Source organism: Chelon labrosus (genome assembly GCF_963514085.1).
Source record: "Chelon labrosus genome assembly, chromosome: 22".
Taxonomy (NCBI): domain Eukaryota; kingdom Metazoa; phylum Chordata; class Actinopteri; order Mugiliformes; family Mugilidae; genus Chelon; species Chelon labrosus.
Window position 1 is genome coordinate 5,124,552 of NC_140355.1, and position 21,200 is coordinate 5,145,751.

The window sequence follows — 21,200 nt, forward strand, 5'->3', positions numbered from 1 at the left end:
TGCCAGCACACAGTACTTCCTGCTATTGTCCAAGAGGCTTTATGCTCCATCCGATTTGCCTGTTGAATCGTTAGTTGCCACGATATCTGTAAGACAAAACGGATTTAAAATGGATTTGTTGGATGTTTGAGCCAATGACCAGGTGACACTTGATTTCTTTTCCTTAAACCGTGCTATCACAAATCCTGAAAAGAGCTTACAGTTGTCCCTACAGTGCGATCACCACAATGAAACAACATTTAAACCTGAAGTCGAAACTGATTTTTTAAACTCTCTGCTTTGTATTGTTTATAGTTGCTGTCAGTGTGATTAAAAGCTACTTTTGTAGTCATGAAACATATATCTTACCAACTGATTATAATATTTACGCTGACATAAATTCAGTGAAAACACAGCTTTGTATTTTAAAACCCTTTTTTCCATCATGTTTTCATTATATTACCTGTGCTGCTGTGGTGTTCCACTCTTAAATAACAATTCATCTAATTTCTCATACTGTGTTTTGTGACTGTGTTAATTACATTATTATTACCATGGCCTCCCCAGGTTCGGCTCCACTGGACGAGCTTCACACGCTGCGCAGCCAGCTGCTCCTGCTGCACAACCAGCTGCTGTACGAGCGCTACAAGAGGGAGCAACACGCCGTCCGCAACCGACGCCTCCTCCGACGCATCATCAACGCCACTGCACTGGAGGAGCAGAACAATGCTATGGCAAGTTTGCGTGTGGTCACTGACGGAGCTTGAGGCTTTTGGAGTGTGATGATTGCATTTCTAGAAGCAAAAAAAACGTGTTTAAAATAGCCTAAAGAGTCACTGGGCGTTCGTTTACACCTGATGCTCATCGGTTTGCTTCCTCACAAGTGTGTTTACAGTTTGAACATTAGCGAGAGGAGAAACGGCGTCTAAATTCTTCAGAGATATCCGGTGATCACTGAGGCATTTCTTAATACCAGCTGTTTTGTTATGTGCTGTAGATTACTAATTAGTCATCCGCAGCACATAACAATAAAAAATGTAATTGAGGCTGCTTTATTTTCAGCTCAGAACAACACAAACTATTAGTTTTCATCAGTGGATTCCTGGATCAGACGGCCTACATTGCTTCTTTGTTTCCAGCAGTAATTAAACCAAGCAGAGTCCCATCCATGCAGCAATCAGCTTCTTCTAGTATTTAAAGGATGTTGTACTCTAGTTTTTGGTTTAGATCTCTTCTGTGCATTTTGTACTTAGCTTGTTCATCTGTGTGTCTGTGCAGAAGGACCAGCTGAACCTGCAGAGCGTGGATATCTTGTCTCTGAGGGAGAGTCTGCAGGTGGAGCAGCAGCGATATAGGCAGCTGTGGGACGACCGGGAGACGGTGGTGACCAGGCTGCACAGTCAGATCAGACAACTGCAGCAGGGCAGAGACGACTACTACACCAAGAACCAGGAGCTCCAGGTACGCACACTCAAATACAATAATGTAAAGACACTCAAGGAGTCATCTTCAGTCGCACACACAGGTACACCAATCAGGCATGACATTATGACCACCTTCCGAATATTGTGTTGGTCCCACTTTTGCTGCCAGAACAGCCCTGACCCGTCAAGGCATGGACTCTACTAGACCCCTGAAGGAGTGCTGTGATATCTGGCACCAAAATGTTAGCAGCAGATCCTTTAAGTCTTGTTGCAAGGTGGGGCCTACATAGATTGGACTTGCTCAATCGATGCTTAGTTGGATTCAGATCCGGCGGCCAAGTCAACACCTCAAACTTGTTGTTGTGCTGAAAGGGTGTACATGGACTGCAACAATACTTAGGCAGGTGGTATGCGTCAAAGTAACATTCACATTGATGGCAGGACCCAAGGTGTCCCAGCAGAACATTGCCCAAAGCATCACACTGCCTCCACCGGCTTGCCTTCTTCCCATAGTGCATCCTGGTGCCATCTGTTCCCCAGATAAGTCACTCGCCTGGCTGTCCACGTGATGTAAAAGAGAAAGTTCATTAGACCAGGCCACCTTCTTCCATTGCTCTGTGGTCCAGTTCTGGTACTTATGTGCCCACTGTTGGCCCTTTCGGCGGTGGATAGGCAATTTGAGCTACAGTAGCTCGTCTGTTGGATCGGATCACAAGGGCCAGCCTTCAGTGAGCCTTGGCTGCCCATGACACTGTTGCCGGTTCACCACTGTTCCTTCCTTGGACAACTTTTGATAGATACTGACCACTGCAGACCAGGAACACACCACAAGAGGTTCAGTTTTGGAGATGCTCTGACCCAGTCGTCTAGCCATCACAATTTGACCCTTGTCATACTCGCTCAAATCCTTACGCTTGCCCAATTTGCTTCTAACACATCAACTCTGAGAACAAAATGTTCACTTACTGCCTATTATACATCGCTGTGATACAGGGATAATCAGTGTCATTCACTTCACCTGTCAGTGGTAATAATGTTATGCCTGTTCCGTGCATATGTCTTGTCTTATATTTTAATATATTTGTTTTAATCAGAGTCTGTTTTGTGTTTCCAGAGCAAGTTGCAGGAGTGTCAGAAAAGGATGGATGAGCTGGAGGCGGAGCTTCAGAGGGCCAACAACAAAGTGTGCCACACTGGTCACCTCCTCAACCAGATGACCATCAAGGTAAAGAATTACCTGAGCCTTGGTCGTAGCTACAGTTAGATATGACTTTACAGGTGGGATAATTTGCACCAAATGGTTGGTTTCACTGTCGAGAACCTATATATAATGTATGTATATAAATATAAGGAGGGTACACATAGAAAGAAACTAGCAGTGATACGGCTACAGTAGACTATGGAAGCTTAATGAAATTCAGTGAGCTGTAGGCGGAAAACTTTGCCATGAAGTTGGTGGACGCCAAGTTGAATGAATCTGAAGTCTGAGGCGTCGACAATTTGATACAATTAGGTGACGCAAAGTTCCCCAGCGTTTACTACAATGAAACGGTGGTGACCACTACGGTGGTAACAGTTAGAAGAACCGTCATTGTCATTTTTCAAGCATAATCCTGCACAGTCCATACACTAGCATTATCTGCTTGTTACTGACATTCAAATTTGATGTATAGTCAAACTAAACTGACTATCTATTTTTAGGTCCTGCTTGTTTCACTCAGGAACATTTGCAGAGGGAAATATGCAAGAGAGATACGTAGGCAACCAGAGCCTGAAATGTTCACTAGGGACCAACTGTCAGCTACAGGATGATGAGTGACAAGCAAATATGTGGTAGTCTTACATCTTATTTTTCATCATTTGCACAGGTGTTGGATTTCAGACAATCTCCCTGCTAACTAATCCATAAGCAATCGTCAGCATTTAGCCACTAATTTAAACTGCAAGATTTTGTTTTTAATCCTACGTTTAGCACGGATTCCTTTGTGCCCACTCGTGCTTTTCTGTATGGAAGATCCAGTGAGCCTCCTGGCAGACGGCTTGGTCAGACTTGGGGAGCTCCAACAAAACACACCACCGTCCCTCATCTTGCTACCTCTCTGTGGACTGCAGACTGTCCCAGGGCTCGGTTGCCTTGGAGATGTTGTTTCACCCTCTTTATTTTTGGGTCAGCCACACAGGGGGTCTGGGTGTTTTTCTGCCTCCTGGGGATTGTCTAAAGTCCGTTTCCCTCCTCTGGCTCAGACTGAACTTAAATCCTGACAAACAAGGAGCCATTGATTTAGGAAGCAGGCCTTTCACATCGATCCTTAATCATGATTTTCAGACAGAGTAAATAGCGCGTCACTGGTTCAGTCACCTCTATGTCCGTGGCTGAGGTTAAGCAATCTCCCAAAAGTCCTCAAGCTGCTCTCTGGGCACCTTGCATGGCTCCAAGAGTGCTTATTTAGAAGGGTGTATTGCACACATGGCAAATAAAGCCTTGATTGATTCGTTTTGAATGTAGCGAAATTATTTGTTTATGGTAGCAGACACCAATCCAATATTATTTATTTTTAATAGAAGTGTTTTTACACTATGTAAACTGGCCAACATTTATTTTACCTTGTGAGAAACGATCAGATCAAGCGTTTATGTGGGTGTAAATTGCTAATACTTTCCCGCTGAATGTTCATTTTTGTTCTGATTGGGCTGTTATTTGTGGAACTCTAGCACCCATGTAAACGTAGCCAGTGTCAGACGGGCGACGCTGTTTTAGTCTCTGGGAGTGAAACTGAAAAACACATCCGCAACTACCACTTATTGGCTGACGTGCCACAAAAGGAGCACATTTCCACTTCAGCACACCGTTAGGTCAGTTAAAAGCAATTGAATTTCATGCTCCTGGACGAGTGCAGGCTTTTTAATACAGCTGAAACTGGCCGAGAGCCCAGTGTCATCACTCATGCTCTCTGACCTCCTCCCTCCTGCTTTCCAACTGTGAGGAGACTCACTGCTGGTGGACAGCAGGAGGAGCTGCTTGATTTTAACCTTAAAATCTACATTTAAACTAATGTTCAGGTGGCTAATTAAACTAAACCATTTGCTGTAATTATCTGCAGCTTTTAGCTCATTTGCTATTAATCCTATCCATATTGCTGTGTGAATTGTAAAAGGTGGTGGTTTTTGTAGATTCGGAGGGGACAGTGAGTCGACTGTGGGGAGTGTAATTCAAGATTTCATGCACTGTTTGTTCAACCGCATTCCTCGTGCCGACTGCATTACTGGCAGATTTTGTTGCGTGTCTCGTTAACAACCGTTGTCGTCTTCAACTTGAACGCTGTCCTCTGTGTCCTCTGCTCTTCGACGAGCTCAGCAACTCCCTAGTACAAACATGTGGAGACACAGAGGAGACTTAGCCTTTTTGTTCAGAAATATGTAGACCAATGAGCAAGTATGGTTTAACACCTGGGAACTTCTTACGATAATTTGACGTAAAGCTGTAAGAATGGCTGTAAAGTTGCACGTATTTTCATTCAAGATGACTATAAAATGGACGTATCATTTGTTTCAAAGTGAAATAGCTCCCCAAAGTGGTGTATATACTGAAAACGTTGCAGCTAGTTGAATGTTTGATGAGCGAACCACTCATTAATGACTATTTCTGCCATGCTTAATGCTGATGCATTCCCAAATACTTTTGGACAGGCTTTATTTGTAGCGTAATTGCTCCTTTGCCCTCCTCCATCATTGTTTGTCTCGTTCGTCCTTCAGCTGAGCAACAGCGAGAGCACCCAGCAGCAGATGAGCTTCCTGAACAAGCAGCTGCTGCTCCTCGGGGAGGCACATAAGCTGTCCATGCAGGAATTACAGCACGCAGGCGCCGACAACACAAAGGTACGCTGGAAGGAAGTGTGTGTCTGTTTGAGCGTGTGCGCCTGATGTGGAGCACTGCAGAGATGACGTACTGAGGTGAAAAAAGGGACACTAATTGGTTTTGTTGGGTGTCAAGTCGAACTCTCCCAGTAAAGCTGCAACATCAGCTGCGTTGTCTAGGATGTACTGTATGTGATCAGAAATCGTGGACGTAGACGTTGCGTGAAATGATATGCAAAGAGCCTCAAGAAAAGATGGTAGGCACAATGTTGAATCATCTTAAACATCTCTTTTGCACATGTTTAAATCCTTAGTTATGATCATGAGCATGCTTGTTTCATGCATCTGTTTTGTCCGGACTGTAATGTAAAAAAGAAATAGGCATCGCTTCTTAGCTGACACTAGCTGAGGTATGTTGTGTTCAAGTGGTCTTGGAAGCTCCCTATGTAATAAAATAATCTAATCTCAAATCTAGGACTGACTTTGACAGTCAGATAATCAACATGTTTTTACCCTGAAAGTGGAGAGTTCACAAGTTGTGACGTGTGTTTCAGAAATTAAGTGAATGGTAAGTTAATATATTTCAGTTTAGTGGCATAGAGGTTTCTTTGTAGTTTTATTATATTTATGAGTAAATGCCAACCTTCCAAATCTTTTCGTGAACTTAACTTTTACTACATCGGGTTACCCAGACATTACACACTTCATTTGAATGCCAAGCATTTTGTTTACACAACTTCCCATGTAGCTCCATTTGGATACAGTCAAAGACACTACAGTGTTGTGACCGTGTAGGTTTAATTTGCGGTTAACTTGGCTTGTAAATTAATTTCTGTTCTCTTATTCCTTCCTGCTCTTTTTTTTCTGCTGTGGACCACCACCACCAAGGAGGCCCACATGCTGCAGGCATCTTACGGGAAGGAGGTGGAGACGCTCAAGCAGAGTCTGCTGGTCCAGGGTCAGAAACTGGAGGCAGCACAGCAGAGAGTCGCCGAGCTGGAGACACACCTGTCCAAGAAGGAACACCTCATCGCAGAGCAAAAGAAGTTTCTCGAAGATGTAAAATGCCAAGCAAAGTGAGGACAGTTTGTCAGTTCGAACTCTGAGGCCAAAGGAGGCACTGTCTTTTATATAAACGGCCTGACCCCTTCTCTCCGTATGACTTTACACGAATATCAAACTCAGAGGAGCTCTGACATATGTGAGATGTGTATTTGGCATCTCTGCATCAGTGCAACAGACTCCGCATATCAGGAGGACGTAAACTAGATCAGACTCCTTTTGTTTGTATTGATGGAAGCCGGTATAAAGTTCCAGTTCCTGCGCCTGTGTGTGCGCAATTAGAGTGTGTCTCTTTTATATCTGTCACATCACATGTATCTGTGTCTGTTCTCAAGTTCTCTTTCCCTCTTTGTCTTCCTCTTTGTCTCTCTCTCATCTCTTTGTTTGCAGGGCGGAGCTGCAGGCCTCGGACAGCAGGTATCAGGCTCAGAGGAGAATCACTCAGTTGTTGCAGACCGAACTCCTGCAGCTCTACAGCAGGGTGGAGATGGAGGCTCCAACCAGCACCGCCGCCAGCTCACCATCGGGGGGCAGAGCTGACCAACACACTCCAGCTGACTCCAGGTCAGACTGCACAGTCCATTTTTTGCATGATATATCACATAATGTATCATGTGTGTTTTGTGTACAGCACCAAAGTGGTTTAGTGAAATTTTTGGGAAGATGACAAAAGTAATCCACTGATAATTCTTTGTTCTTTTGGTTGATTGGTCAGGAGTCAGCAAGAGATTGCAGATTTTAAATTTATTAGCTTTTTTTTTTTAATCCATCCTAGAGATTTAATATAGAGTTAAATATCACAGTCTGACTGAGAAATCTCTTGATGTACGCTACATCCATGCCACCTTAAGATACATTGCAATAAACATTGTTTTATTTATGTAGTACAACTAAATTACTCTTATATTAGCAAATATCTACACAATGTTTTTTTAATCGTCATATATTTGCACCACCATCACATTTAAATGAATATTTGTCAATATTTGGGCCTCCACAGCATCACGGTGCCCGATGGACCAAGTAAAGTTCACACCAATGAGGAGACGGACAGCCGACCAACACACGACTCCCCTCGGGGCAACGGCAGCACTTTATCGCCAGGGCAACAAAAGGCGACCAATTCTTCCAAGTTAACAGCCAACTCCATCAACGGCAGCCAGGACTTGGCCCCGCCCCTGCTGGTGGAGCCTTCCCTGTCCTGTCCCCACACCAACCCGCTTGCGCCCCTGCCCTCCTCTAACGCGCCGCTCACCGTGGGCTCTTATCCCAGCGCCAAAAGCTTCCTGGGCATGAGGGCACGGGAGCTGTTCCGCAACAAGAGTGAAAGCCAGTGCGACGAGGAGCCACCACCGCCGCGCCTGGCCGGCCTAGCCCATGATCTGAAGACTGAGCTTTGTGTGGAGCCGCCCTGCCCAGGTTATATTGCCCCCGACGGCCCTCCACCTTCCCCCATTCCGACACCGCCGCCCCCCGCAGCCCCTATCCCTGCGACTCCTCTCACTGTGCCCACCAAGGAGCCCACCTCTGAGCCCAAGCAGCGGGCCTCCAGCCAGGAAAGTCCCCGCAGAAAAGCAGGGGCGGGGCCAGGTGGAGGCAGGGGTCAGGTGGGGCCTGGTCGTCCCCGGCAGCAGCAGCTAAAGATCATGGACTATAATGAAACACATCACGAGCACAGTTAGGGACCCAGAACTGAGTAGAGACGAAGGGCAGACGAGAAGAGAAGGAATAATGGAGAAAAGCTACAAATCAGCAAAAGAGTAACATGTCAGCAACTCTTTGGAATTCAGTGTTATTTGTTCCATTCCCCTAGTGTCCTCTACGTGGACAACAGGATTCACCACAATGTTTTTTTTGTTTGTTTGTTTTTTTTATTTAAATTTTCTTCATTGCCCTGAAGAATAAATGACAGTCTGTCAGATGCAAAGATGAAGTCTTGCCAGTGAACATGCTAGACTTATGAATTTGAGGAAGAACGATATGCAGATGGCATGCCATCATGTTATCAATAACATATGTTTGAGTCCCACGTTTAAAGGGTCAGTTCGCCCAAAAGTGCACATTTCCTTACTTAGGTCTATTTTAAAATAACAACTCCAAATCTTTTGGTTGTATTAGCGCAGCTTTTGCGATACCTCTCTGACACAACTGAGGTGAATAGAAGCGCATTTGTGGTACCCATCATTTCGGATAATCCCATTTTCATTGGAATTGCTTTCTACTGTAAAACAGTAAAGATTGGGGATTGTCCAGGAGTATGAATACATGAATAATGAGTTTTTAGATGCTGTGAGCACCACAAGCTTCCATTCACTCCCATTGTTGTTGCTGTGAAGGTAGAAATTGACCAGTTGGATGTCTAACAAGGGCATGAGTGATAGCAATGTGCAATTTGGGTGAATTCTCCTTACTAATTTTTTTCCAATTTAAAAGCCTAAAATTATTAAATGAGATGCAAGGCTCCAGTTGAACGTGAAATGTTACATTCTTTTAAGATTATCTGATCAACGGACTTTGTTATTGACTTGGGTTCAGAGTGGTAGAGGAGATCATAGATGTGAGTGTTTTGTCACCAGCCTAAACTGGCACATTTCCACTGACACCTTCATTAAGTTTTTGTCCAGAATAAATGAGAGAGGATATGTTTGGGTCGTGAACGTGGAAGCACTGCGATCATGTTGATTTCAACGAAGAAGCAGTTAAAGTAAATGAAATTCAGAAACTGGTTACATTTCAGTCATTTCTTTTTTTTATAATTTTTACATTCCCTTTATATTTATTTGAATTTTTTTGTTTGTTCTGTTCTAATTTGCATCCACAGACACATCCTGAATTTGAATCAGACCTGGCACAAGCTAAAGGAATGATCATTTTCTGTTCAAGGCAACCAGCTGATTATTTTGTGCCATACAAACATTTGTGTTCTCACTGAATTCTATCATCTCTAAACAGAATTGTTGTTTCTGTACATTAGGCTGTTTTGTACAGCGCAGGAAACCAAACACATCTCGTCCACAGGGTTTTCCTTTCGGCAGGTCTGATAAACACGGAGTTACCACTTTTTCTTCCAAGTATTAGAAGCAAACTCCGCTCGCGAAAGTCCTCTAAATCCTGTTGTCCACTGGGAACTCCTGCTGTCATTTTCTTCTGCCTCGCTTATCTAAAGCATGTTCAACAATCCACTTTAAATGCCAACCGTAGTAACTACAGCAAACCAAGACAGGAGGTACAATCAGCACAAACTGAAGAAACCAGAACTCTGACCGGAGCTGGAGAATTTGGGACAATATGGCAAAAAAGGAAGTTCTTAAAGCAGTGGCTTGTGTTTAACTGTGAACAATAAAGATCGTCTTCAATGTTTTGCACTACAGCCCCGAATTCTCCCATTTTGTTTCATTTTCAAATGGGTCTTGTGGTTAACAGTTGTCTGTGGGTTTTGGATTGTTGGTTGGACCAAAGGAGATGCTTGAATATGTTGATTTCACGTATATATACTATTTACTTTTACACAGAATGATGAAGAAAAATCTTTCTGTCCTCTTCAGTTGAGTCCTGTAGAGCTATATAAAATAAATGTCAAAAGTAATGTTAACTGGAGAAATAAGCCCCTCAATAATGTCGAACCAGTGCTGACTGGAATGTGTGTGACGGAGCAGTGTATATTGAGTGTTGGCATCCGCTTTGTTTAGACAAAGCTTTTTATTTAACACTGTCTCCAGTAGAAGTTTGCCATATTTTGTAAAATTAAATGAAAAACCACAGTAAACCCAACTAATCCCAGTTGAATGTGGCGTTTGGCTCTCAATCTATCCCAGGATTATGGTATTAATACCCATTCTTAATTTTTACAGAAAATTTTAAATTTAGCCTCTCATGCGAGTTATGATATTATTATTAGTAGGCCTAGTAGTAAATTCAAGTAATGTCATGTTACAAAATATGGCACAAATAGAGGTTAAAGAACCTACTGCAAATTCAAAATAGGGGATTATAATTTGATGAAACATTGCAGTAAAGCCGAATAGTTAGACATTTTGTGAAAGAGGCTCAACCTCAGTTTTTGCCGAGTCATGGTTAAACGTTAAACGAGGCGGCTGTTAGCAATGAGCTTAGCTGAGACGAAGCAGGAGAAACGGCTGGCATTGCTACATTGAACGGTAAGTCCACCTATCAGCACTTCTAAAGCCCTGTAAATAGCATTAAATTAAAAATACATAAATATTTAGTTCCATGAGTGTGCAAAAACGTCAGTTTCTGTTTTTGTTTTTAGAGTTAACGTGTTAACATTTTATTTTATTTTGCCAGGTGGTGGCTACCTTCCCTTGTTTGCTATGCTAAGCTAAGCTAAACAAACTGTCTCCTGGCTTTAGTTTAGCTTAGCTAAACCTGGAAACGAGAGGTAAGTTCAACTATCAGCACTTCTAAAGCTCAGTAAAGACCATGTAATACATAAAATATGTAATTGCATAGTCCATTGAGTATGTGAAAATGTCAGCTTGTTTTGTTAATGTGTCGCATTGTTTTATTTTATTTTTAAAGGAAGTGCTCCCTGTATGCTATGCTAAGCTAAACTAACTCTCCTTGCTCTAGCTTTTTATTTACGGGACAGATATGAGCAGCAAAGCCAAAAATATATATTTGCTAAAATAAAAAAGAAAATAGAATAAAAAATATTATTCAAATATTGAGGTGTCAGCCGTAATTTAAATGTTTCCATAACCAGTGCTGTAGTTAGGTAAATAAAAGCAAATAACTAGCTTTGAATCATGTTTCTGTCTTTTCACTTGCATAAAAACGTTTTAATTTTAGGATTTTATACCAGTTATAACGGTTATTGTCTATGGTTTTGCATTTTTTAGGCTTTTACATAGCACATGGGGTACATGACTTGAAGGAAATGGTAAAATAAAATTGTACCATTTAATAGCTTGATAAAATAATCCTGTATCTTATGCCAAAAAATGTTACTGAATTTAAACTCTTGTGTTTGAAATTTATATAGTAAATTGTAGCACCAACACCAAAAAAAGCGGGATCACTTTTTCAGACTCACTCTCAGTTTGTGTTTACTTGTATTCTTCTTTTTCCTGTCCAGTTTCCACCAGAGGACACTGTTGCTCCAGAAACTAACGCTAGCAGTCTGCAGCCATGTTCATGGATCAACAGGTAAGGCAGCCTTGACAAATATGGTGTTAACACTGTAGATGATTGAAGATGATTCAGATGCTTACGCTGTTAACGTTGCTGTTAAGGTCACATCAATATTGATGATGCTGATGAGGAGTGCTGTCTTTTTTAATTAAATAGTTTTTCTTTAATATGACAGTTTACTTTGTAAACAGCGGATGAATGATCAGAAACATCTTCTACAAAGACTGCAGACAATAAAACCAGAACAAAAGTTCAACCACACATGTTTGTAGAATTATTAATTCATAAATACTAATATGAAGAAAAAGCATTACAGTATTTTGTCATTTTTTAATTTTTTTTATTTTGTTTGTCTATGTGATATGTTCCTGTGTGTGTTTTATCATCTTCCAGTTCCCTGGGTCTCGCTGCTTACTCTTCATCCTGCTTCCGGGACTGAATCATTTTTTTGTGAGTACACCCAACCAAGTATGATTAGTTTATCAAACGCGTGCATATGTATTGCACGAGAGAGAGTCCAAAAAAAAGAAAGGAAGGAGAAAAAAAAGTGGTATGATTAATTTACCAGCATTCCGCAGGGTCAAGGAAATTGATGCAGGATAATTGGGCACATAGGGAATCCTTGGCAATTTGTGCTTTCAGACTCTACTTGAGAAATTAGATGTCAGTGCAAATGTGAAATTGCTCCTCAATGTTCTCAAAGATTCCATGAAAATTTAAATATAAATCTTAAGTATTTCCAGCAAAGGGATTCTTCCCTTTTTTTGGTGCCAACTTGAAATGAAGCCCTGTGAAAATGATCTGAATCAAGTGAAAGTGTATGAGGGGGGAAAAAGACATATGAGCTTGTGTAAAGTTCGGGGCTGCACTCTGAGGAGGATGTCGGTGCTGTTGCTCTCAGTAAAATATCCTCATGCAAGAATTCATTAGATTCTTTTTGACAGGAAGTAAAGTTTGAATTCATTTGAAGACGTGTAATTATAATATTCAAGATATGTACACCTATAATGTAAAATATAAGTCAGATGGTGCGGTATAGCCTACTTTATTCCTTCCCTTGTCAGTGTAGAAGTTAGAATATACCAACGAATGACATGTGTGTTAGTATGAATGAGAATAAATTACATAGGAGTGAATAATTAATGAAAAGGAGCATATATTTGTCAAGTTCAGGAAATCGGTGATTGATAAAGTTACCGTGCGTCTTTTACTTTGAAAGAATATAGATAACTGTTACCCTGAAAAACACCCCGATAATCCAATATGGTTATGCAGTGGTCATCAATTACACTTCATCAGTTTAGCTTCAATTACAGGAATTACTGAAAATAAATAAATCATTATCATCGTCATCACAGAGGCTGATCAAAACATGTGGGAAATTTGATATTTATGCAAGATCAAGATAAACTGATTTGCTTAAAAGTCTTGCTCCAAACTCCTAGTTATATTTAAATGTTAGTGTTTATTCCTTACGGACACACAGTGCATAAGAAAATGCTAAACAAGAATATTTTTGGTAAGCATACTACATACTGACACTCTGAAAAACGGCTTCATTTGTCCTCATTAAAAGCTTAAAAGTCCATGAATAAATAATCATTAAAGAGGATACCCCCCCCCCCCCCCCTTTTTTTTTTTATCTTCGGCCTTATGCAAAATACACTCACTGACTAAATAAATATGCTAGATAAAGGCTGTTTAGAAATGTGCCCTCCCCCCTCAACTTCCACATTTAGATGGCTGACATGTACCTAAAGATCAGATCCTACATTGGCTGTTGGTTTTGGAGGGAAAAATTGGACCTCCGAGAGTCAACTTAATGCAATTAAGTGAGGATGATGAGTCTTTCTCTCTCTCTCTCTCTGTGCTGCTTGAATCAGTAAGCAAGGCAGAATCAAAACTTAAAGGCAAGAAGAAAAGAAAAGAGCTGGAGATGAGCGTGCACAGACCGGTCCCAGCGGTTTAATTATTTTAATTATCTCTCCTCTTTCAGCTTTCCTAAAAAAGAGGCCATTAAAGGATGCCCGTTTGGGTTAATCTGATTAAAAAAACAAGATGGAGGGAGAGATGAAAGGCTGCAGATGTCAGTGCTAATCAGGGGAGTTAAAACTGCTATTTGTGAACTGGGACGGTTGTTAAAGTGGGTAGAAAGTGCATGCAGTGTGAGTGTTTTTTTAAATGCGTTTTTCCGCACTTCAAAACACCTCCTTCCCGAAGCCTCTGTTGATAAACTCCCTCTCATGCATCTCCTCAAACTAACGCCATGTTTGATTCCGCGCCGCGTTCTGTAACTGTGCTGGCAGCAGGTCAGGCGGGCACGGCGGAGGCACGAGAGAAATAATAAAAGTTTAAGTTTAGTCCCCTGCGGTACGGTTTCGTTTTCATAAAGGGAGACGGTATTTGAGGAAGCGATGAAAGCTGTGTTAGCAATTAGCAACACTGAGGGGTTTTTTTTTAGACTTTGCAGAAAGTCGGCCAATGAGGCACAAGATTATCCACCTACTTTTTTTTTTTTTTTGAGACCAATTATAATCATAAAATGCTTCTCATTAAGGGATTTTTGCAAATGACATACTTACCAGTAAGGTCTTATTTCTTTTAAAACAAGTAAAGAAAGTGTCTCATATTCCGATGCAGATGAACTTGTCTCATGCATTTTCTAAACCAGATTTCAGTGTCTGTTGTTTTTTTTGTTCCAAGCTGCACAAAGACAGAGGGAATAAAGAGAGGGCCTTCAAGGTCCAGCAATTATAAAATGTTTGTGCACTCAAATTAGTCATGGTGGCCTTTTAATTCTACACTATCCTTTTAGTGTCTATGTTTGGCACACGGCTGAACATAACACACGCCGCCGCTTTCTTCATATGTATTATATGTGTAATCTTGTTGAAAGAAAAATCATTTCAATAAAATTCATATTGCGTTGCTTTTAATGGAAACATGTTTAAATATTCTTAATGCCTTTTTCTTCTATCAATATATATTTTTAAAAAGCAAATATAATAATTCTATTTGAAATTTGTTTCAGATAGGCTAGATGGAAAAGATTTTTTGACAGTATAATAATTTACCACATATACAATGCCAGAAGCTTCAACTCGACATCACTCAGCAGGCCAAATGTAACACTGTCAACTTTCATAATGCAGGGAGTTGTTAAAGTTCCTCTGACTGCAGAGCTTGACATTTGTTCAGGCAGGAATGAGCACAAAACCAGCACAGGTGTTGAGCCACAGCATGGCAAGAGAGGAGGGGAAAGGAGAGGAGGGAAAAAAAAAACAAAGATCTACTTTCAAACTAAATCAAGCAGAAGGAATGTCCTGAGTGTGTACAGAGATGGACGGGAGCCCATGCAATATTAAAGCGCCATGTCTGGCAATGCCAACCGTGCCACTCCTCTCTTCGGCTCCCGCCCTCCCGGCTTCCCGGCCATCGGCTCTTCCCTCAAGGTGACACTTCAAAGCGGGCACGCAGACGTGGCAGGCCTGGCTGTCGGCATGAAGCCAACCCCCCACCCCCTCCCCCTTCCTCCTCTTTCTCTCCCGCCCGCCACCCATTCTAGCCCACTACCCCCACCACCACCTCCACCACCACCACCACCTCAAAGACACAGCTCCTACCCCTGCTGGGCCAGGTCAGCGCCAAGATCCACACCGCTCGCCGCCTCGGGAGCCGCTGTCAAAAAACTCCTCTCCACAAGCTTAATTAATAACGGGCCATTCCTAATGCAAACCCTCTGAATCTGCAGCCTGTTTCCCTCCGATCCTATTGGTGTGTTCTGAGGCCTTGACAGAAGGCAGACAAGGAGAGGAGGGCTGGTTGGGGATGCATCCAAATCATTTGAATTTCGATGATTGGGATTCACATGCATTATTCTCCGTGCTTTATAACCTATTTTCTGTGTTGTACAGTGTGCCTGCCCGCCTGCCTGTCTGGGTGTTTTTTTTTTTTTTTTTTAAAGATGTCTCTCTTCTTCAGATGATTGGAGACACCCGAACCAAAGAATATGGGGCTGCTCTGTCTGAGAGGTGGGGTAGGAAAAACCTAAATGTGCACACATACACACCCAGTCTGCATCAGCTGGGTGCAGGGCCTGTAATCACCTCTCAAACCTGGAGGGAGAATTTTACAGAGCGTGCCATGATCGATATTTGCCGATCCGTCTGCCCGTATCAACCTCAAATAAAAGCAGAGAACAGGAGACAAGGTAGCACAGGCAGGTCGCGGGGAGGTCTGCCGCACTCCCGTTTGATGTCTGTGAAAGCGCTCATCAGTGTGTAGAACCGGCCTCATCTTGGTACGCCGGGTCACCGCCACCTCACCCCGAGCAACACACGGCTGATTGTCTCGCTGTCGGGGCGAGTGGGGTTGTTGTTTTCTGAGGTGAGAGGATGGATCTTTTCCAGCAAGCTGGGCTTCGTTTTTTTTTTTAATAGGACCCCAGCTCTGGCACCTCGCAGACCTGCTCAGGCCGACACGCTGATGATGAGGAGGGGAACTCGTCCACACTCACTCCTCCTTCTCCTCCTCCTGCCAGTCCTGAGCTCATGTTGTTACTGTATTTTTATTCACCGCATGTGCTCTCCTGCCTCGTCCGTTGCATTCTTGATGGGCTGAGTGGGAAAAAAAGTGCAGGCTAAACAACCCTGTGTGCCTTGAGAAGCCGTGGTTAAATGGTACACGGCTCAGAAACATAAGGTCTGCAAGTACGAGCTCAGCCACGAGAGCATTGCGGCATTTAGGGCAAGGAGCTGGTTGCGTTAGCTGACACACTGATATAATTAGGTCGTAATAAATAAGAAAGGCAACGGGGAGTGAGGGCGTGTCTCAACAGTGGCCATTAGAGAAACCACATAGGTTGCTTTTTGAGGAAAAAAAGTCACCTGTCTACCTGGAGATACACACTTTCTTTCCTGCTCCCCCTTACACACATTTACTCAGTGTCCTACTTGCAGTCCTTATCAGTGTTGTTCTAAACCCCAGAAGCCCTGGCCCTTTAAGTGGGCTAACTGGGATGGTTGCAAGCTCAAACCAACCTTAATTAGTACACTTACTGCACAGCGAGGGCAGGTACAAACTCAAGCCTCGGCACTGCAGTTTCCCTCAGATTAAGCCTATTTTAGACGATGCTCTAACCTCCCACAATGACTCGGTAATTAACTTGATTAGCTTTCGTTTCTCTTTTAGTTTTGGCAAATTGGATGAGGCTTAGTATTGGCCTCTGTTGAGATAATAGTCTTAGAAATCAGTTAATCTTGTCTGTCTGTGTTTTATCTCAGCGTTGCTGCATTTCATGAGTGTTACCTGCTGTTCATCTTGGCGACATACATGTGCATGAGTGGGTTGTAATGAGTCGGGCATTGGGTTTTAATAAGCAGAGCTTTACCCGTAGATCCTTCTGTGATTTGCATCCATGTCGGACACAAAGCGTAAAGCGGGGTGATTGATTCATGGCTGTCCCATACTGGAGCAAGAGAGAGGAGAGAAAGATAGCGGAAAGCTGTAGATTTATTATCAAGCTCAGCGACAAAGGGAGGAAGAGAGTGTGCATATGTTAATCCGCTGGCTGAACGATGATCAAAGACTGGAACAAGCTGAGCCCTGCTGATCGCCTCGGGGCAAACGATGCTCTCCAAGCAGCTGGGAAAGTGTGCAGACGAGGAGTAAACAGATAGTTAGAAAAATCAATAGCTGAGGTTTCGGGCCATGGCTTGGTGTGAAGGTCGAAGGAGGCTGGCGTCCGCGGCGCGTGGAGGGATGTCTGGAATCCAGGGGCGCTTTTAGGCCAATTTAAGAGAAGTGATGTGTTTACAGCTGAGTTGTGTCCAGGAATGAAAGAAGTTGAAGTTGAGGCCACGCTACTCTGGTCTACTATATATATATATATAGTAGACCATGTACACACATTTTGTATATACATTTTACATATACATTTTATATATATATACATTATATATATATAATGTATATAGTGTGTATGTATGTACATCGTATATATACTATTAAAAACACCACGAGGAGGCATCAGCTTCTGGTTCATCCTCAAACATCCAGGGATTCAGTTCATGAGCAGTGGCATGGATGTACGTTTGCAATGAGGACCTCGCGACAGCTCATTTGGGTTTCAAAGGAAGCAGGATTTTCTTTTTAGTGTCAAAACACCCGGCGTGGGTCTTGTTTGTTCGTTATCTCTTATCCCACCTTCTTCTTCAGACTGACCCAAAGTATTCCCTCGAGGCCTTTAGCTCAGATACCCACACTGCTTGGCTGCTTTGGGAATTTGTGCCATTGCTGTGACCCGTCCTCAAAGCTTATTTTTGGTTTGAATTTAAAAATTTCATAGTAAAAACATCCAATTCTCATGTATGCCTGGATGTATGTGTACCGTGTAGATAATGTAGATAAGGAAGCACTTTCTCATTCGTCAAAATGGCCGTAAAAGAATAAAAACATTATCTGTCATTAACTCGTCATATCTTTGTTTGCCTATAGCTGAATAATTTAGAAGACTTAGCTTCTACCCCCAAACTTTGCCGTCTTTTGACTTCCTTCTCTTCTGAGGAGGATTGTTTTTGTGATTAATCACTTTGTTTAATCTGTTAATGATGGCATCCCCTCAGGCTAAATGCCTGATTTGTGCTTACCACTTTATTTATTCATTTGTACTTTTGACGTGTTAATCTGCATAAACGGCGCAGAGCTCCACTAGGACCCCCTAATGTCTCTCTGCACCTGTCAATTACAACAAATCTGAGACGCCAGGAAGCAGCCACCCTGGTCTCTGCACCTTGATCAGGTTAGACGTCTGCCTGTCAGTCAGCTCTTATCTACTCTTTCCTGTCAAGGAGATATTGTTATTCAGACCTTCATCTCTACCTCGGGTCTGTGGCAGTAATCAAGCAGAAGTGCTGCTAATTAGGATTGATAAGAGAAAGTGTTGGCACAGAAACAATACCACACAGTGCATTGGGTTTTTTTTTAGGCCGAGGCCCATGATCTTCAGGCTTGTGACCACGGGTTGCATATATTACATGCTGTATATATACAGTTTTAGGGACAGATGTTTAAACTCGCCCCGCATAGATCCACCCATCCATCACACAACACCATAAGGGAGACATTTGATGAGACAACAAGATTCACAGAGAGCTATTTTCTGCAACAGGAAGAACAAGAAGTCTGCCACTGTTTTGTGTGAATCCCAGAAATAGACTACACTGCATTTGGAGAACTCAGACATAAGTTTGGAAAATCCTCTAAATGTGGCATTTTTATTCAGAGTCTGGATCTGGACTAGGACATTAAAGCAATAACAGACTGAAAGCTGCATGAAATTATACAGCATATTCAGATTTTGTCTGGAAATATTAGGACTTTTTCTTTTTTTTTTTTTTTTAGGAATTTTTCCAATAATTAAGGCCCCTCACTTTTGGCTGCCTAATGTATTTCATAACTACTGTGCAAATCTTGCTGGGTTGTTTGGAGTGGATGTGTTCATCTGCCATGTAAAGTGTTAATTTGTTGTACAGTTCTTTTAGGAGTGATGGCAGATTGTGTCAAATTAAAAACTTTTTTGCTGAGCTCTTCAACTTATTTTATGGTAATGAAATAGAGACATATTTGTTTTAAACTGAAGGCAATTTCATGATTTTCATAGTAGATTAATCAGAGGGATGGTCAATTGATACTTGTGGAATGCACCGCAGTGTTCTGCCATTAATGATGTATTCACATAATAGTATTGTAACATAAAACATCAAACCAGAAGTTTCATCTAGAACCAAATAATTCTGCCTAAAATGTTTCTTTTTTGCTAATCTAATCTGTCCATAATTGGCCTTAACTTTCGCAAACTTTAAAACACCACTACTGTTGAATCTGAAAACACAAGCAGACATACAAGAGACAGACATTAAGAGAAACTCCTAGATATTGATTCTGATCACATCGTCTGAACAATTTATTAAGACAGCATTCACAAGTTTTGACTAAAGTTCTCTGCCACAAGACTTGGCAACACCCCACGTGTCAAATGGAAGCAGATGACCTCTTGTGCTGCAGCTCGGCCATTAGCAAATCCTCCTGTATGTTTTCGGACAGTCTGAGACCAATAATTTACAACAGCACAGCTCGGTTAGCCCTACAGCAGGCCTCTGGTTATCTGATGCAAATGTTCCCAAATGAAACGAATGGGAAATATCAACAAGCTCTGAGTAATTGCACCTGATAAAAAATGCATGGGGGTTGTGGTGCCGGACTCGCTTCCCGCAGACATAGGGAAGTTATCTCTCATTACCCAGATCGTGATATAGTGCACCGTCTTCACCATCAAGCTAAAGCCATGCATTCAGCTTTGTCTAATAAAGGCTGCTGCCTACCACATGCTTTCTTTGAAATCCATTTGCAAGAGTTTGTTATGGAGGAGAATATTGTTAGTGGCTGCAACAATTAATTTTGTCTCTCTCTGCTTTGACGCTCGCCTCCGTAGTTAAAATTTTTTTGCACATGAAGTCTGGATGTTTTATTCATTGTGAAACTTAATTTATATACAAGCATAGATATACTCTACAAGCATAGATATACACTGTGCAGATTTCACACTAACAACCCTGCTCTTTACACTTAAAAATACAGTTTTTTATTGCTGTATTGAGGATTACAATATCAGTTGGCAGCAACTTGTCTTTTTCTGTGTTTGTGCCATAATTCAAGACCTCAGCTCTTCTATCTGTCACCTCAGTGTCAGGAGTCATGACAACCTCTGATTCAATCTGCCATGCAAAACAGCTGTTTGGCTCTGAGAAACCTGAATAATAAAGAGGATGACACGACGGCTGTCGCTGCTAACACAGCGGGGGATCCAAAGACCTCAAAACCAAAAACACAAGACTAGATTATGAGGAATGGATGAGGGAGGTTTCATGTCGAAGATGATGCTCCCGGGAAAATTCATAGTCTTTGGAGATTTGAAAAATATTCCAAGACAAAAAGCAAGTGTGGTTTCAAAATCTAGGAATGTTTCTCCAAGTGTTATCCTGTTCACTTCTTATTTCTGTTTTGATTGCTTTGCTCAGTCATTCCAGCTAGTACCACCATTGCATCTGTTAGGCCAATACTTTGGTTTGGGCCAAAATTTGCAAAACTAGCCACAACTTCAGCCATAATTATAAAATTAAAGGTCTACGAAAAGCCCCAGAATGTGTATTTCAAGTTTTAGTTAAAATTAAGTGCAGGTGATTCTTTCTATTTCTTCCAGAAGTAGATCCTTTCTTTGTAACAGACAAAATATTTGAGTAGGAACTGCTTCATTGGACACTGGCTTCATTCAGCTGTATTCAAATACAGTATACGGTCTGTGCGGACTGACAATAAGAAAGAAACAAACAGATGTAAAGAGCTCACAAAAAGTCTGGTAGATTTAGGTTGCACTGAAACACAAAAGGCAACTTAAAACACAACTCACACCCTGCTCTATTGATTTTAAAGTGGGCAGTTCATATATACTGAAGAAATGTGTGATGGATCTGAGTTGGTGATGATAGGATCATAGATGGTTGGGGCATCACGACTCTACGGCTCGCTTCAAAGCACAGTTTCTGAATATGGACTGTGTGCACTTTTCTGTAGACTGAGCATTTTGATACTATGACAGTATTTACATTATGTAGCACCTAGACCTTCTTCATGATCAGAAGTGATGTGGAAATGTCACTCTCTATAATGTGG

At 42.0% G+C, this 21,200-nt stretch overlaps 1 protein-coding gene across 5 annotated transcripts in view; it reads left to right on the forward strand.

The window, feature by feature from the left end:
- tsc1b (TSC complex subunit 1b) overlaps window positions 1–9,690 on the forward strand; it is a 30,172-nt gene extending 20,482 nt beyond the window's left edge. For all 5 annotated transcript variants that reach the window (XM_084572288.1, XM_084572286.1, XM_084572287.1 and 2 more), the window contains 7 exons: window positions 547–713; window positions 1,258–1,440; window positions 2,518–2,628; window positions 5,157–5,279; window positions 6,147–6,334; window positions 6,711–6,884; window positions 7,321–9,690. In XM_084572288.1, coding sequence (XP_084428414.1) covers window positions 547–713; window positions 1,258–1,440; window positions 2,518–2,628; window positions 5,157–5,279; window positions 6,147–6,334; window positions 6,711–6,884; window positions 7,321–8,002 — 1,628 coding nt within the window. In that variant the 3' untranslated portion in view covers window positions 8,003–9,690. The remainder of the gene's footprint in view (window positions 1–546; window positions 714–1,257; window positions 1,441–2,517; window positions 2,629–5,156; window positions 5,280–6,146; window positions 6,335–6,710; window positions 6,885–7,320) is intronic.
- Window positions 9,691–21,200: the final 11,510 nt, after the last annotated feature.